The 18987-nt window shown below is 38.4% G+C and overlaps 1 protein-coding gene across 1 annotated transcript in view; it reads left to right on the forward strand.

Moving 5' to 3' along the window:
* The window catches only part of LOC136863554 (calcineurin-binding protein cabin-1), a 609489-nt gene that overhangs the window by 497873 nt on the left and 92629 nt on the right, over nt 1-18987 (forward strand). The window contains exon 27 of the mRNA XM_068225987.1: nt 14123-14367. Within this exon, the coding sequence (XP_068082088.1) occupies nt 14123-14367 (245 nt within the window). The remainder of the gene's footprint in view (nt 1-14122; nt 14368-18987) is intronic.

Consider the following 18987-nt stretch of genomic DNA (forward strand, 5'->3'; position numbering starts at 1 on the left):
ATGAGATTATTGTTCAACATTTTATTCTATGGTTTATAAGATTAGAACGATCCCATGTCCAATAACTTTAAGATTGATATAGGCTGATGATGCCTGGTTTTTTTTTTTTAAGGTGAAACATGTACCTATGGCTTTTAAGTATTATGTATAAATACTAACCACATGAAACAGTGGATTGTATTGTATTGTATTGAACAGGTGGATCTGGATTTGTACGTAGATGAAGGAAACAGAGCGAAACAAATAGCTGTTGAATCCAAAAAGAAGTCATGGGAAGATTTTGGTAACAACCTGGAAAGGCTAGGTCAAGCAGCAGGGAAACCTTTCTGGACAGTAATAAAGAATCTTAGGAAGGAAGGGAAAAAGGAAATGAACAGTGCTTTGAGTAATTCAGGTGAACTAATAATAGATCCCAGGGAATCTCTGGCGAGGTGGAGGGAATATTTTGAACATCTTCTCAATGTAAAAGGAAATCATCCTTGTGGTGTTGCGAACAGCCAAGCTTATGAGGAGGAGGAAAATGATGTTGGTGAAATTATGCTAGAGGAAGTGGAAAGGATAGTAAATAAACTCCATTGTCATAAAGCAGCAGGAATAGATGAAATTAGACCTGAAATGGTGAAATATAGTGGGAAGGCAGGGATGAAATGGCTTCATAGAGTAGTAAAATTAGCATGGAGTGTTGGTAAGGTACCTTCAGATTGGACAAAAGCAGTAATTGCACCTATCTATAAGCAAGGGAACAGGAAGGATTGCAACAACTATCGAGGTATCTCACTGATTAGTATACCAGGCAAAGTATTCACTGGCATCTTGGAAGGGAGGGTGCAATCAGTCGTTGTTGAGAGGAAGTTCGATGAAACCCAGTGTGGTTTCAGACCACAGAGAGGCTGTCAGGATCAGATTTTCAGTATGCGCCAGGTAATTGAAAAATGCTACGAGAGGAATAGGCAGTTGTGTTTATGTTTCGTAGATCTAGAGAAAGCATATGACAGGGTACCGAGGGAGAAGATGTTCGCTATACTGGGGGACTATGGAATTAAAGGTAGGTTATTAAAATCAATCAAAGGTATTTATGTTGACAATTGGGCTTCAGTGAGAATTGATGGTAGAATGAGTTCTTGGTTCAGGGTACTTTCAGGGGTTAGACAAGGCTGTAATCTTTCACCTTTGCTGTTCGTAGTTTACATGGATCACCTGCTGAAAGGTATAAAATGGCAGGGAGGGATTCAGTTAGGTGGAAATGTAATAAGCAGTCTTGCCTATGCTAACGACTTGGTCTTAATGGCAGATTGTGCTGAAAGCCTGCAGTGTAAAATCTTGGAACTTGAAAATAGGTGCAATGAGTATGGTATGAAAATAAGCCTCTCAAAGACAAAATTGATGTCAGTAGGTAAGAAATTCAACAGAATTGAATGTCAGATTGGTGATACAAAGCTAGAACAGATCGATAATTTCAATTATTTGGGTTGTGTATTCTCCCAGGATGGTAATATAGTACCGTATTTCACGGCATAATCGTCGCCACCGCGTAATCGTCGCATCCTTTATTTTCAATACAAAAATCGGACTTTAAACCTTTAATTACATAATCGTCGCACGTCCAAATTTTGTTCACTAATCTGGTTAAAAGGTAAATGGAACTGCAACGTAAGTTGCACATGAATGCGCAATTTAAATATGTGTATGGTTTATGGGCAATTTGGCAACACAGTCACGTTTGCGACATGTTGCACAACGTATAAATAAATAATACCGGTATATGTACGACGCATGGCTTACCGGTAGACTATCGGCAGTTTGACAACGTGGTCGCGAGACAGTGTACTATTTATTCACCACCTACATATTATGAGTTCCCATTTGAAATACGTAAGGATGTAAGTTATCGCTTATCGGCAACGTCGCCAGGAAATACCGGCTAGGTAGGTTAAATGGACCTCGAACCAGCCCTCAGATACAGGTAAAATTCCCTGACCCGGCCGTGAATTGAACCCGAGGCCTCCGTGTAAGAGGCAAGCACACTAGCCCTACACCATGGGGCCGGCTCCTGTGTTATTGCGCACGAAGTGAAATCCAAGACGATAACGCAGATTTCCACGGAATTATTCAGGCGAATTATTTACGATGTCTCAGTTGTCATCACTAGACTCTTATCTTACTACTACGTCGTAAGTGTCCGGGCATGGGATGAAAACTTTTATCCAAGCAGTCAAGATAATTATTATCCAATGCTATTAAAGTTTTATTTTATAAACTCGTCAGTAATGTAATGTAAAATCATCAATAACTGGGAAGAAATATTAACCTAATTACCGTATGTTTAAAAGAAATTGAAAAAAATGAATGTTTGTTACTGACGTCTCGGAATACAGTCAACAACTATACAGTAGATCTACACCGCGCTAGCTAGAGCTCTGGTTTGCGAGCTTTGCGCAAGCGCAGTAGTGTGTCGCAACCAACGAGCTAAACTGATAAATTGTTGCATGCTTCCTTGCTGCCTAACAGTATTGGCTGCTCTGGAATGGACAGATCACAGATGCATTTATTTGTTTCAGATTTACGTGATTACTGTAGACATGTGTGCGTGAGAATTTAAGTTTTTAATTTGTGTTTTGGGTGTTTGCAGAAATAATTTGTTTTAATAGTGAACAATTACGGAAAGTCATTTATATCGCAAAACATTAACGTGTGAAGCATTTATAAGCGATTATGGGTAAATATAGAAACTATTCTGCGGGCTTCAAGCTAAGCGTAATTGCCTTCGCTGAACAGCACGGGAACAGAGCTGCAGAAAGAAAATTTTCTATGAGTGAAAAGTTGGTGCGTGACTGGCGGAAAGTAAAAAACAAGCTAAAAAGCACAAACCCTTCTAGACGCGCGTTTAGAGGTCCTAAAACAGGGAAGTTTCCTATAATTGACGAAGAAGTGTTTAGGTACGTCAGTGAAATACGTAACAATGGCTGCAGTGTATCATATGAAATGTTACAAATTAAGGGACAGGAGGTAGCGCGCAAACACAACATACCGGTAACTCAGTTTAAGGCGACTCGTGGGTGGATTAAGGGGTTCATGCGACGATACAATCTGTCAGTGCGAAGGAGAACAACACTAAGCCAAAAGTTGCCTGCTGATTACACGGACAAGATTGTAAATTTTCACCGATTTGTCATACGTCTGCGCAAGGAAACTTCGTACTTGCTTTCTCAAATCGGTAATGCCGATCAGACTCCAATCTTTTTTGATATGCCTCGCAACAGCACTATTGCGCTAAAAGGATCACGGAGTGTATTAATGAAAACCAGCGGTAGTGAGAAGTTGCGATGCACGGCAATGCTAGCCATTACAGCTGACGGGAGAAAGTTGCCGCCTTACATCATTTTCAAGAGGAAAACGATGCCTAAGAATATACAGTTTCCCCGTGGAATTCATGTAAGAGTGCAACCAAAGGGTTGGATGGACGTAGAACTCATGCTGGACTGGGTTAAAACTGTGTGGAATAGAAGACCTGGTGCACTACTAAAACAACCAGCTCTGCTTGTTTTAGATAGTTTCCGAGGTCACCTCGTGAACGAAGTGAAGCAAATTCTCACTACAAATAAGACACGACAGATAGTCATTCCTGGTGGCCTAACATCTGCTTTGCAGCCACTAGACGTATGTGTTAATAAACCCTTCAAAGACCACTTACGTCGATTTTACAACGAGTGGATGATGAGCGGCGATCAGCAATTGACGCCCGCCGGAAATATCAGGCGTCCACCCTTGGACTTGTTATGCTCGTGGGTGAAGAAGAGTTGGGATCTTATACCACCTGAACTAGTCTCCAAGAGCTTCAAAAGGACTGGGATTTCGAATGCACTAGATGGTTCCGAAGATGACGCAGTGTGGCAGGGAGACGAAGAATCTGATACTGGTATTAACAGAGGCGAGGACGGCGCATCAGATAGCGAAACCTGCGATAGCGACACCGAAGATTTGGAATAAATTGCGTACCGGTAAGTCCGCATTTCACAACAAAACGATAATTTTGCAAGTGTAATATTTTAACTTAAATACTCAAATTAATGACAAATTAACTTAATACGTTCATTTTTATTTTCAGGTTGGAAAAACGTTCGCCGAATTGTTGCGAAAAATTATGAATTTTGTTTTAGACTATTTTAATTATTTTGATGTATAAACGCGAGTATTACGTGCATCTTAAATTTGTATCAAATACAATTTAGTTATAAATACATTTTTTGAGTAATACAAATACTGGTATTAAATATTCATCGTATAATGGTCGCACCCTACAATTTTTTTCGAAAATTTTGGTATAAAAAGTGCGACGATTATGCCGTGAAATACGGTAAGTGAGATTGAATCAAGGTGTCGTAAAGGTAATGCAGTGAGCTCGCAGTTGCGATCAACAGTATTCTGTAAGGAAGTCAGCTCCCAGACGAAACTATCGTTACAATGGTCTGTTTTCAGACCAACTTTGCTTTACGGGAGCAAAAGCTGGGTGGACTCAGGATATCTTATTCATAAGTTAGAAGTAACAGACATGAAAGTAGCAAGGATGATTGCTAGTACAAACAAGTGGGAACAATGGCAGGATGGTACTCGGAATGAGGAGATAAAGGCTAATTTAGGTATGAACTCGATGGATGAAGCTGTACGCATAAACCAGCTTCGGTGGTGGGGTCATGTGAGGCGAATGGAGGAGGATAGGTTACCTAGGAGAATAATGGACTCTGCTATGGAGGGTGAGAGAGGTAGACCAAGATGACGATGGTTAGACTCGGTTTCTAACGATTTAAAGATAAGAGGTATAGAACTAAATGAGGCCACAACACTAGTTGAAAATCAAGGATTGTGGCGACATTTAGTAAATTCACAGAGGCTTGCAGACTGAACGCTGAAAGGCATAACAGTCTATAATGATAATGTATGTATGTATGTATGATATACGTCATCTTCAATACGGAACCGAAATGAGAATAGTTACTTGTAAAATAGTCAAAAAATGTCGCTCTACATTACTTCTTTTAGTAACAGACATGCTAGCATTACAAAATAAACACACAGGTTTTCCTTTGTTTTTAATAAAGCAATACTGGTCCTCCCTTTCACTGTTAAAGTTATAATTTCTTTGCCTGTTAGGCATATTAAAAAGAGTAATGATTAATAAAATATAGCTGATTAATAACTGAATCATTTAATGTTTAAACAGTAATGAAAAAAGCACATAAAACATGTTGAATGTACAACTTATCCATCGCTGTCAGTGACTTATCACAACATGAGGCACTCAAAACGTACTTCATAAGCTCACAAGTAATACTGAATGTTCGCCTGAAACTTACAAAGTTGGAACATTCCAATTTGCAAGATTGTTATAAAACGTTTATTCATTGGTTGCAGTTGAGCTTTTTTGGGATTAAAGTTACTTTGTAGGCAGATTGGGTGTCCCATTTTCATCCTGGTGAAACTGTCAGGGTAGGTAGTTTATGGCACTGCAATAAAGTGAATCATAAGGAAGCCGTTCTGTTGTGCAGAATAAAAATGCCACTAAATTTGGCTCAGCGAGTAGAGAGAGCCTTATACTTGTTGCTAGCCCCCTTACAATGAGAGATTTGTGATGGATTTACCCATTGATGGTTATGTCTTAGGATTTCGCCACAAATGATCTTTGCTCCAATACGGCTGATGATGACCCCTAGATGGGTCGAAACTAGTACCGTATAATTTTGTAATTTTGTGAATATATTGTATTGAAAAGGTGGAAACATTTAAGTTACTCTTCGATCTATTTATCACTTTCCTCAGAAACAATAATGCAGCCAACCTAAACTCAATCCTAAATTTAATCAAAGGTACTTTTCCAAGACAATTACACTTTCTCCCGCACCCTTCAGCCCCACCTTAAGCCCTCTTCCTAAGCCATATTTCATTTCAATACAAGAACTTACTGATTTCCATGATTATAATTTTTACAACACCCCATTTATACTTTATTCTTTGTTAAAAACCTCTTATTATGTATATTCCTTGTATTATTAACTATTACCATAACATCTCATTTCACTTGTTATTCTTTAAAATAATATTGTCTTTGGATTTCGCCACAAATGATCTTTGCTCCAATACGGCTGATGATGACCCCTAGATGGGTCAAAACTAGTACCGTATAATTTTGTAATTTTGTGAATATATTGTATTGAAAAGGTGGAAACATTTAAGTTATTATTATTATTACTTGGATTTACCCATGTCGTAACTACAAACACGTTGAGTGGTTCTCATTCTGAACCTTTGTTCCATCTTTTCACTAATTGAGGGTACGAGATAGGCCTAGATCACATTTATGGCTCTCAAAGCTCTTTGTATCTGGACGCAAGGATATAACAAGTTTCCTGAACTTGAGGATGATGCTTTTAAGAGAAAAGTAAGAATATTTATTCAAATGCCAAAAATATTGCTTCCAAATTTTATTTAAAATTTAATTTGGAAATTAATATAATTTAACAAATTGGCAATAATTATTGTTCCACCTTATCGATACAGTATGTTGTGTGCCTTAAGCAAGTTCACAAATTAGTAGTAGTACATGTTTCGTTTTATTATAAACTTCATCAGCTACAGATATCTTTGTTTAGGCAAAAACATTAAGTGTGCAAAGACATAGTGTTCTCAAGATGAACTTAAGAACATACTTGACTGTATTGCAAGCTGTCCACTTCATGACCGTATTGATGAATTAAATCAACTTATTAGATTTAATTACCACCTGATCAATACTTAATTACATGCCTTTGGCAAAATTATAAAAACATTAACAATATGTTTTGACCACTTATTCGTTATCTTCAGCTGTATCCAAAAAGCGTAGATGATAATACATGATTAGTAAGCACATTATAAAACCTTAATTTTTTTCCCATGGGAACCATAAAAAACTACTACTATGTGGTGTTGAAAGATGTTGGGGGTGGGGTGTAAGGGGGGATTAAAAGGAGGATAATTAAAATTAAAATTTGTGTCTACAATATTGTTAAAACATATTCTTCCAATTTTTGAAAACATCTTTTAAAAATCTGTGGTGAGGCACGTCTATAAGTTCACTGAATGACTTGATCTTGTATACAATAAAAAGTCGATACGTATTACAGTCCTCAGGTGTTTATTGATTGTATGATATGTTGAAAATCTTCCTTAGAAGCTCCATTTAAACTGTACTAGAATGCTGTGAAAAGCTGTTTGATTTACGGTTGTTCTAAGGTAACTTCACTGTTGTATTGGATGAAATAGCAGTCTTCTAATTGGGCAGCTTGCCTCACGATCTGCAACCAGCAGAGGATACGTTAAAATTGAATGTGTCTTCAAACATATAGTGATTTCAGATTTAATTTGTATCGCGGAAGGGGATAGAAATGAAAAGCTTATATTGTCTTAACTCACCTCTTTCTAGAATGGTGTCTTATTCCCTGCTACCTTGAGGATGTGTCTGTGTACTCGACCTGGTGTAATAGCGATGTGTCACGGCCTGTTTATTCGTACGGTTCGGCAGAGAAAGGGGAGGCAAGGCTGTTTCGTCATCTTAGTCACCTATTGCGTCTCGTGAGGAGGGAGGAGTTTCTAGCTGCGATTCCATGACTTCGTATTTGAGCATTTTACTTGTTAATTTTATATGTTTCCTGTTTACCCATTCGATATATTTGCGTATGTGTTGTTTTTTTTTTCTTTTTTTTTTTTTTCTCATTCATTTAATTTAAATTCTGGTCTTTGTACTCTAGTTTATCGAGAAGAATGTATTTGTTTTCTAGATTGTTCATGAGACTTCCTTTATTGATCCTGCTAATGATTTGAAGGTCCTGTTTGATATTAGGACAACTGTAAATCAAACAGCTTTTCACAGCCTTCTAGTACAGTTTAAATGGAGCTTCTAAGGAAGATTTTCAACATATCATACAATCAATAAACACCTGAAGACTGTAACACATATCAACTTTTTATTGTATACAAGATCAAGTCATTCAGTGATCTTACAGAAGTGCCTCACCACAGAGTTTTAAAAGACATTTTCAAAAATGTTTAATTGGAAGAATATGTTTTAACAATATTGTAGACATTAATTTTAAGTACCCTCCTTTTAATCCCATTTTATCCCCACTCCCCTTTTCATCTTACAACACCACATAGTAACAGTTTATTAAGGTTACCATGGTAAAAAAGATTAAAGTTTTATAATGTGCTTAATATTCATGTATTATCATCTAAGCTTTTTGGATACAGCTGAAGATGACCACTAAGTGGTCGAAACATGTATTGTGATTGTTAATGCTTTTATAATTTTGCCAAAGGCATGTAATAAATTATCGATTAGATGGTAATTTAATCTAATAAGTTAACATACTTGACTACGTAAAAAATATTGGCTAAGGGGAAGAGGTGAAAGAGGGGGTTTAAAAACAATTACTAACTACAAACTTAAAAAGCTTATGTAAACTGTGTCATTTTGTCATGCTTATCTAAAAGGTCTTTTTACACACTTATACGCGGTAATCGATAAAAAATGAAGGTAAAATGTGTCTTCTGTAATGGAATGGTCATTATGAAGTTGATATTTTGCAATTGTGACCTGTAACCATGAGAAGGGTAAAAAGGCGTGAATATTTGATTACTAACCTTTTGATCTAAAGTGAACTTTGTGTCTAAACGTATGTTCACTCACATCAGAAACATTAAAGTGTTCCAAGATTTTTTGCTAGTCTTGGAGCAATCTCCCTGCTGCTAATATGGCTTTACATCTGGTGAAGTAATGACGCATGTTTCTTGGGATCTGCTCGCTAGCTTGGGGAGGTGAAGAGAGGGGGATAGGAGTTATTTCCCTGACTTCCTTATTGTTTACTACTGTTGAAATCATTTGCATATTGTTTCATGATGGACTTTTGTAATTTTTCTTGATACAGTATTATAAGATCGTTTAAATTTATCCACCCATGGACTGGAAACACTGATAGAAGGATAATATACCCGTTGAGCTGTTTGGTGTGCCCATCTTTTTAATGATTTTCTTGTGAACATTGAATCCTTGAACTCTCGCAGCTTTTCTCGGAAGACAGACTGGATTTTGTCATGTTTTATCCCTTCTTCCTGTACCTGTTTTTCCCACTTCTAAATATCTCATGGATTTTTTGAAAATGTCAATATAATTCAATTTCTTTTCTGGTATGCTGTCTTTAACGTCTTCACCGTCACTCCCCGCAGTGTTAAGGAAATCGCTTTCATATTCAATTGAGCCATCGTTGGTAATATGATTATGATCAAGAAGTTGAAGAAAATCTTCAGTAATTATGTAAATGGACACCTTGTTCTTAGCACGTTGTATAAGTCCTGAAAAAATACAGTAAATGAATTAATGAATTAACACGCGGTCTCTCCCCTACTTTTTACACTCATGTTCATAAAAACCAGTACATATTCACAGGACATGTGCATTAGTATGTTCTGAAGAAATGATTAGCATTTGAACCATGTCAGCCCTCATGTTCAAGGTCCACGTCAATATCTCGGCTCACCACCACCGACTGGTAAAATATGCCTGCGGCTCTCATTGATGCTATAAACTGAAGGTAATGGATCAGTGTGACTTGAGCAGACATGCAGGATGCCTCGCAGACGTATGCAAGAACTGTACCGTCAAATGAGTTAGTTTGAAAGAGGGCGCATTATTGACATGAGAGAATGCGATGCATCCATCCGGGAAATTGCTGCTCGTGTGGGATAAAGTGCGTCAGCAGTGCAACGGGTGTGTAAACAGTGGTTCACAGAAGGCCATAGAACACGACGATGGGTCTGGCCGCACCCTCCAGACCCCTACCCCCACCCGAGATCGCGACACCTCATCCGAATGGCATTGCAGGACAATGTGCATCCTCCTCAGCTCTGGCACAACAGTGGAGCAGTGTAACACAGCATGCCAGCGTGTCATCCGCTTCTCTGCATACCTATGACTAGTGTGCATAAAGCTGCTAGACAGCAATGGTGTATGAAATGACGTCATTGGGAACAGGAATGGCAGCAGATAGTGTTTTCAGACGAATCCAGGTTCTGTTTGTTTGAAGACGATGGCCGCATTTTGGTTTTTCACAGACAGGGGGAGAGGCATCACATTGACTGCATTCGCACAAAACATGCACCGCTAACTCAAGGCCTTATGGTGTGCCATGCTATTTGGTACAACCACAAATCACAATTGGTGTGTGTCCAGGGCACTGTGACCAGTTTGACTAACGTGAATGACATCGTGCGACCTGTAGCCATACCCTTTCTGCACAACACCCCAGACGCCATATTTCAGCAGAACAATACACCACCACACGTTGCTGCACGAACACATGCCTTCTTATTGTCACAAGATGTCTACTGTTGCCCTGGCCTGCCCGATCACCAGACTTGTCACCAATTGAACATGTATGGGATATGGTGAAATGACGAGTGAGGTGCTGTGACCCAATGCCAACCACCAAAGATGAACTCTGGAACCAGGTAAATGCAGCCCGGATGGCTGTACTCCAGGACGCCATTCCCGCCTTACACGTGTCAATGCCATCACGCATGGAACAAGTTATCAGTGCCCGTGGAGGACCCAGTGCCTACTATGCAACATTACACATGCTGAACTTAGGTGACTGAAATACTAATCATTTCTGCAAAACATACTAATGAACATGTGCTGTGAATATGAACTTCCTTTCTCTAGTCTTTTAAGGTGTTCTATTTTGTATGAAAATGAGAGTATTAAATGAATATGTGCAGAAAGCTTCCTGTAGAACTCAAAAGCCAGATCAACCTCTGCTTTGTTTATTGCAATTTCTTGACTGTCTTCTATGGCATATAATGCCATTGGGCTTTGAACAACATTCCAGCCATTAGAGGATAGCAGGATGCAATCATTTGTTGTGTTATCTGTTTAAAATTTAAAACATCCATCTGTACTCACAACTATAAACAGTAAGGGCACGTAATTGCTTGCATGTACATCTCGCTCCACATTTCCCTACTATACCTCTTCAGTGATGCCTAGGCCATTTATGACAGCTGATGGCAGAGCTGTTGAAGATCCAACCAACCTTAGGGCTGAGGACTAAACATACATATAACATCTATATAACAACCTACCACTCATTGACATTAAACATATCCAGTTCACGTCACAGGACTGTAAAGATTGGGTATTTCCACTATTATTGTAAAATATTGCATTGAGTGCCGCAGGTCCCGTTTTCCTCAGAAATGACAGCGATTGCCGAGGTTAGGGGAGTAACGAATGCGCAAGAGAGGAGGAGTGAGAGCGCGACACATGAACTGGCGGCCTCCTCGCCTCTACCTGCTTTCTGCCACTCACTCCTGTCTGTGCGGTACTAAAATAATCAAACTTTGACACCCCCAAAAAAGTGTTAAATATACAAGTGGGCATCTACTTTTGATATACCTGAATAAAAAAATCCCTACTGAAGTCGTCATACCAAATCTCAATTAGATCCGAGACTTACAGATGGAAGGGTTTGCTTGTCAGTTCTTATCCATGGGAGGAAAAAGTCCAGAAACTTACGAATATTTCGATGGCTGGGATTGAAAGGGTTGCAATTCAAAATCCATCATTTTTTTGGAGAAGAGTTTGATGTTTTAGCAGTTTACATTGTTGCCTCTCAAAAATATACTTGAAAAGGTGGTTTTTTAAAATTTTACTTATATATTATTCTCTGTTCAATACGGACTTGAAAATTAAATTCTTAAATTTAAACACAATCTGTATGAAAATTGATGTGTACATAGATCTTACATCATTTATTATAATCTGGAAAAAAGTTACAACTCAAAATGACTCCTTTGAATTAAGCAAAGTGACTGTCAGAACATTGAAAACCGTTAAAAGTGCTTCCTAACATGAATATATTAGATATTTTTTGTACTGTATTTTGTACTGTCGATTGATGGTAAAATCTCAAAAATACATATTTTTGTGTTGTAACTCTTTTGTTCTCGGTCATCATCAATTTGTGTTCATGAATGCACACACTGATTCTCAGCTCTCTAAATGAATCCTGTCTCGCCGAGCGTAGTATGGACTGCATAACTGTACATTTTAATTTGCGAGATGGTAAGTTCGAACTCCGCTATTGGCAGCCTTGAAGACTCTTGTTTCTTGTTTTTGTGGTTTCTCATTTTCACTCCAGGCTAATGCAGGGGCTGTTTCTTAATTAAGTCCACGGCTGCTTCTTTTCCTATTCCATCAATGCCAAAAACCTATCCAAGTTAGTGCAACGTTAAACCACCAGCAAGAAACAATGTTGTCTCCTGTTTACCTCCATGCTTCAAGAGCTGATAGACACACTATTGTAGGAGGGAATAAGACTTAGAGCCACGAGGGAGGTAGGGAATGATCTGGCTGAACAAGGAGAAGATACAGACTGAATGGAGACAGCAAAAGGACCCCAGCTGATGGCAGCACATTATTTAATTTATTTATTTATAATAAAAATAATTATGGCGTTTGACTTCCGAAGAGGTGTGGTGCTGGTCTTTCAATTTGACGCCGTATAGGCGATCTGGGCATCTGTGAGGATGGGGCCCTAACTGTGATGAGTTCTAATGATGAAGATGGCACACGCACCCAGCCCCCAAGCCATTGGAATTAACCAAAGGAGGTTAAAATCCTCAACCCGGCCAGGAATCGAGATCCCATAGACCAGTGGCCAGCACTCTAACCATTTAGCCATGGGGCTGGACTGTTTGTTTGTTTGTTTATTTGTTTGTTTGTTTGTTTATTTATTTATTTATTTATTTATTTATTTATTTATTTATTTATTTATTTATTTATTTATTTATTTATTTATTTATTTAATTTCAAAGTTAGGGCTCACGGTCCTCTCTTACACTGGTCCCATAACACTGTATATTAGTTGCTATAGTTACTGTTGTTCACTAGCACACCTTTCAATTGGCCCTGAGAAATACTGTTTTTGTAATTAATTCAGATAACTGCCGACAAAGGAACAATAAGGCTATATATTTAAATGTTCTTGTATTCTTTTCTTTTTTTCCTTCAAGAAATGGAAGAGAAGTGTTTATATACAGTGGTGTTTTGTGTGTGAATAAATACTTTATTAGAGAAACTCAGGTGAAATAAAAGGTATGCAAGTAATAGAGAGGATATTCTCTTAAAATGTATGTAACTTAAGTAATCGTAGCTCCTCCTGTGGGTGGGGGATGCAGGCAAAGAATACATCCACGGTATCCCCTGCCTGTCATAAGAGGCGACTAAAAGGAGCAACCGAGGGATGATCGAAATAGAACCATGAGACTACTTGTAATTAGTACCACCATGTGGGGAACACCATGGGTCGCTTTTACTTGTGCGTAGTACCACTATGTTAGGTAAACAAGAGGTTTGTGATTAGTAGTGACAGTGTGTGAATCAGGGCGAGTTTTACAGTACCTGTGATTAGTACCAATCTATGAGCGACATCATGGGTCTGCCTTGCCTATGATTAGTACCCACTATGTGAGGGACACCATAGGTTTGCGTTGCCTGTAAATGGTGCCACAATGTGAGAAACACCATAGGTCTGTGTTACAAGTGTGCATTACATTACCTGTAAGTAGTACCATAATGTCTGGAATACCGCGAGTCTGCGCTACTTTTGATTAGTATCGCAACATGACAGATACCATGGTTCTACTTTCCTAGCGATAAGTACCATTATGAGGGGCCGATGACCTGGAATTTGGACCCTTTTAGACTATAGGCATCATCAGTTCAGGATTGTGCTTTAGCAGTCCCTTGGTTAGTGATTGTTCAACGCTAGTTTCTGGGAATGTGGCACATTACGGATCGGATCTACTGATTGTTTTAAATTCATATCCATCCATTCATTCTTTGTCATCATGTTTCGAATTCTGATCAGTGGATGATTTTGGACTTTTAAATTGTCATTACATTTAATCTCATTTCGTACCATTAGAGGCTGATGACCTAAATATTAGACCCCTTTAAACAACAAGCATCATCATCAAGTAAGCGTAGCAATGAATAAATTGAGGTTGCAGTTTTGATTCTGCTTGTTTACAGTGTTCGAGCGGCTGGTGCAGTACTGTCTTGTGGCCCTGGAGGAATGTGTGTTGCGTTTTCCTCAACATTACAAGTCCTTGTATCGGTTAACACACTACTTCTTCCGCTCCAAACACCATCGTGATGTGAGGAAGTGCCGTGACTTGTTGCTGGGTAGTTATACCTGTAAAGATGTTCCCGGGCGCCCTCCTGGTTCTACATTCCAGGGATTGTTTGCTGAGCGGAAGAATAACAACTTTTTCAATGTGAGTATCTCAATGTATGTGGTTAATTTAATGAACTAAACATTAATTTTTATCGAATAACATAGTTTCAATGATGAGTACTGTTTTACAGAATTGTTGAGTATTATTTAGTATCTGTTGTTGCTAGAAACAGCCAGCTCGGCTACATATTTGAAATAAGACTTTTGTTCATATGAATAATATTGCAAATAAATGGTCGGCAGATGATGATATTGATGATGATGATGATAATAATAATAATAATAATAATAATAATAATAATAATAATAATAATAATAATTGAGCGAGTTTGTTACATGGTATAAATCATGTAGCTGTAAGCTTGCATGAGGTAGATGGTAAATTCAAACCCCACTGTTGACAAACCTAAAGAATATTTTTGTCTGGCTTCTCATTTTTCCATTTACTTTCCAGTCCTAGCTCTCTTTCCTCCCAGTGCTGCTGAAATCCTATGTAATAGGACAGTGTTCTGCAACCTTTTTCTACTCTATGTACACCTGTGACTCAACACAGCATACCAAAATACTGTTACTATATCCCTCTAAACATATATGACTCTATTCTTCTTCTTCTTCTGTTATGACCACATAGGATCACTTTAGTCAGTCCGTCGTTCAGGTCTCTTTGAAGGGATTGTTCGGGCTTTGCGGTCCTCCCAGTACTTCTTCAGACGCTCCGATCTTCGTGCCCTTTCCTCAGTTGAAAATGTGCGTGTTGTTGGTTTGTTTTGTGTAAGGGTAAAGCGGAGGTTTGTATTCTTGAGTTTTGTATTCAATTTTATCTTATTTGTGGTGTCTTCTGTTGTAAGGCTTATTTCCTTCAGATCCTCTCTTACTTCTCTGATCCATTTACATCCTGTTGTGGTATTTTTTGAGACGAGATTGTGTTGTACTAGTTGTTTCAGAAGTCTCGAGTCCTGCATCCTCATGATATGTCCAAAGAATCCCAGTCTCCTCTTACGCATAGTATCTGTAATGGGTTCTAGTTCTTTGTACACGACTTTGTTAGGTATTAACCGCCACTGTCCATCTTTCTGGTATTTTTTGTTGATGCAGGTTCTTCCAATCCTCCTTTCAATTTTCTGAAGTCTGTCAGTCTTTGATTGTTTATTCAGGTAAAATAGTGTTTCTGCTGCATATGTAGCTTCCGGTTTTATAACTGTGTTGTAGTGTTTTATTTTTGTATTTATTGAAAGACATTTCTTTTTGTAGATATCCCATGTTAATTTTTGTGCTTTAGCTAATCTATTTGTTCTTACTTGGATTGAGATTTTTTCATTTAAGTTATGTGTTATTACTTCTCCAAGATATTTAAACTGAGTTACTATTTTGATTTTATTACCATTTATGGTGACTTATTTTAGCTGTGTTGGTTTTTGGGGCATAACTTCTGTTTTTTCAAATGATATTTTGAGGCCAATTTTATTTGCAATGTTTTGAAGTTCTGATATCTGGGTTTTTGCTTCTTTTATGTCCATTGCTAGTAATGCTAAATCGTCAGCAAAACCCAGGCAATTTGTTTTGATTTTTCGGCCAATCTTTATTTTGGGGGGACATTTTCTAAACCATTCCCTCATTACCATTTCTAGAGCACAGTTAAATAATAGTGGTGAGAGCCCATCTCCCTGCCGTAGTCCAGTTTTAATTTCAAATGTCTCTGATGTTTCACCCCTAAACTTCACTTTTGACTTGGTATTGGTGAGAGTCAATTTTATCATGTTTATTAATTTGGGGTGTAGTCCAAGGTATCTTAAAATTTTAAACAGAGATTCTCTATGGATGCAATCATAAGCTTTCTTGAAATCTACAAATGTTATCACCATATCTCTGTTTCTTCTCCTGTTATAGTCCATTATCAACTTAAGACTCATGATCTGATCAGGACAGCTCCTCCAGGGTCTGAAACCTCCTTGATATTCTCCTAGTTCTTTCTCAAGTTGTAAACTTATCCTATTAAGGATGATTATTGAAAATATTTTGTATGTTATGTCTAGGAGCGAGATTCCCCTGTAGTTATTAGGGTCGGTTTTGTCCCCTTTTTTGTGCAGAGGATGAATGAGGGACTCTATTATAATACGTGATGTCATGAACATTATATTATGGGTTATTATAATTGTTAAAGAGTAATAGACTCATGCATTTATTATAATTATGAACTTAAATTCACTGTAGAGTGTGCAAAATACAAGAAAATACACTTTTCTATTACTATTGAAGTAAACAGTTCTACTAATATTTTTTCAATGTGGTACATGCACCTGTTTAAGTGCACACAGACAGCTGGTCTGTGGTGGAATTGTTGACCCATTTGTATCTGAGTCTCTCCCTCTTTGATGTTTTAATGTAAGCCAAAGTCGAGAAGTCTAGTTCAAACATATACGTCGCTGAATATAGCAATAACATATTTATAACTGCCATTACGCAGATAGCTGTTTATTTATTTCTGATTGCCAACCAAAATGTAACCAAAGGCATTTCGAGGAGTTTTACATTCAGTGTTGTAACTACTCTTACCACTACTCTTACTATTACTTTCCTTCATACAATATACTTTAAATTTGTTGAGCGCCAGTTGCTGTAAAAAAACAACAAAATTCGGAGAGCATTCCTCTCATCTCACTTATTCTCAAGGCGTGAGGTGATAAACTCACACATCTGGCAATATACAGGAATATGGATCAGGACAATAGTAGATTGCGGTTGCATTTCCACAATTGAGGTTTGTATTTGGAAATAGAAGAACTCATTATTGTTAAAAGGAAAATGAATTTATGACTGTACTTTATGTCACAATAAACTAGCATTGCCGTACTTTAATTTTAACACACAAAAATATACCCTGTGAGATTTGCTGTTACAGAAGCAGAAAATTTAATCTAAATAAAAAAAATTACTGGTATGAACTTGAAGCGAAATATGATATCGCCGCTGATTACATTCTTCTTCATGTTATTAATGCATAACATGTCGGATGCTGTAATTACCTGATGTCTTCACACACCACTGTTGAACTTGAAATTCCTGCAAAAACCTTTGGAAGCCATCTGCTGTTATCTTATCTTCTTATGTAACCTGGAGTTGACCTACATTTCCTTTCCAATGTGGTTACGTCCACTCAATAGATTGTAAGAAATAGGAAAATATTACTGAAACACCTATAATATCCAGGCATACTATCTAGTTTCACACGTCCTGATAGCTATATAGAGACTGTTGAAAGAAATACAACAGTTCTAATTAGTATTAGATGCATCTATGTTAAATTCCATTCTCGAACAAAGTTCGCGAATTGTATAATAGAATTCAATAAAGAATTTGAAGTACCATGACGACAAATTAACTGCATATATCGGTAAACTTCTGCAAATCACGGCACTAAATCTCTGATGAATTTAGGTAAAGAAACTTACATTGCGAAGTCCCTCCTCACAAGTAGATGATGTTTCACTATCAGCTCAGTACCAGTTTCTACTCAGACCAAACCACCACTCGTAGACCTCTTCGACGATTCTAAGACCTCTTTAAACACCTCTTAGAACACTTAGAACACTTCTTAGCTCTGACCACCACCCTTAGACCGGCCAACTATACTCATTTCTACTTTTATCAACTTGTAATGACCACTCACTCCCTACTATCTGGTTATCCCTTCCATACACCTACATGGTAGCTAGCGAATACACACACTCGGTCAAAACCACATGACCACGCACTGATGTCATCAGTCATGTGTCTTAAAGGTTGACCACGCGTACAAACGATGACTACATAGCATGTGTCAGCAGAAAATTTACTTACCTAATACAGCCTCGGTTAAACACAGCCTCGATTGCAAAATAATATGCCAGCTCATCTGGCCACAGTTACAAGTTACAGTATGACTATTTCAAACCAACAAATCTCACTTATTAATATACAGAATAATTACAAATAAAATTCCCTCATCCAATGATTAAATAATATAATATGCATGATACCTAATTATATTACAGTATAAATGATGAAAATCAGAATATACACTGACTGACAGAGCAAATGCAACACCAAGAAGGAGTGGTCAGAACTTTATGCCAATTGCAGGGTAGACTGACGTCACTGAGGTATGCTCATGATGTGAAATGCGCCGCTGTGCTGCGCACGTAGCGAACGATAAATGGGACACGGCGTTGGCGAATGGCCCACTTCGTACCGTGATTTCTCAGCCGACAGTCATTGTAGAAAGTGTTGTCGTGTGCCACAGGACACGTGTATAGCTAAGAATGCCAGGCCGCCATCAACGGAGGCATTTCCAGCAGACAAACGACTTTACGAGGGGTATGGTGATCGGGCTGAGAAGGGCAGGTTGGTCGCTTCGTCAAATCGCAGCCGATACCCATAGGGATGTGTCCACGGTGCAGCACCTGTGGCGAAGATGGTTGGCGCAGGGACATGTGGCACGTGCGAGGGGTCCAGGCGCAGCCCGAGTGACGTCAGCACGCGAGGATCGGCGCATCCGCCGGCAAGCGGTGGCAGCCCCGCACGCCACGTCAACCGCCATTCTTCAGCATGTGCAAGACACCCTGGCTGTTCCAATATCGACCAGAACAATTTCCCGTCGATTGGTTGAAGGAGGCCTGCACTC

This window comes from Anabrus simplex, chromosome 2, assembly GCF_040414725.1.
Source record: "Anabrus simplex isolate iqAnaSimp1 chromosome 2, ASM4041472v1, whole genome shotgun sequence".
NCBI classification, from domain to species: domain Eukaryota; kingdom Metazoa; phylum Arthropoda; class Insecta; order Orthoptera; family Tettigoniidae; genus Anabrus; species Anabrus simplex.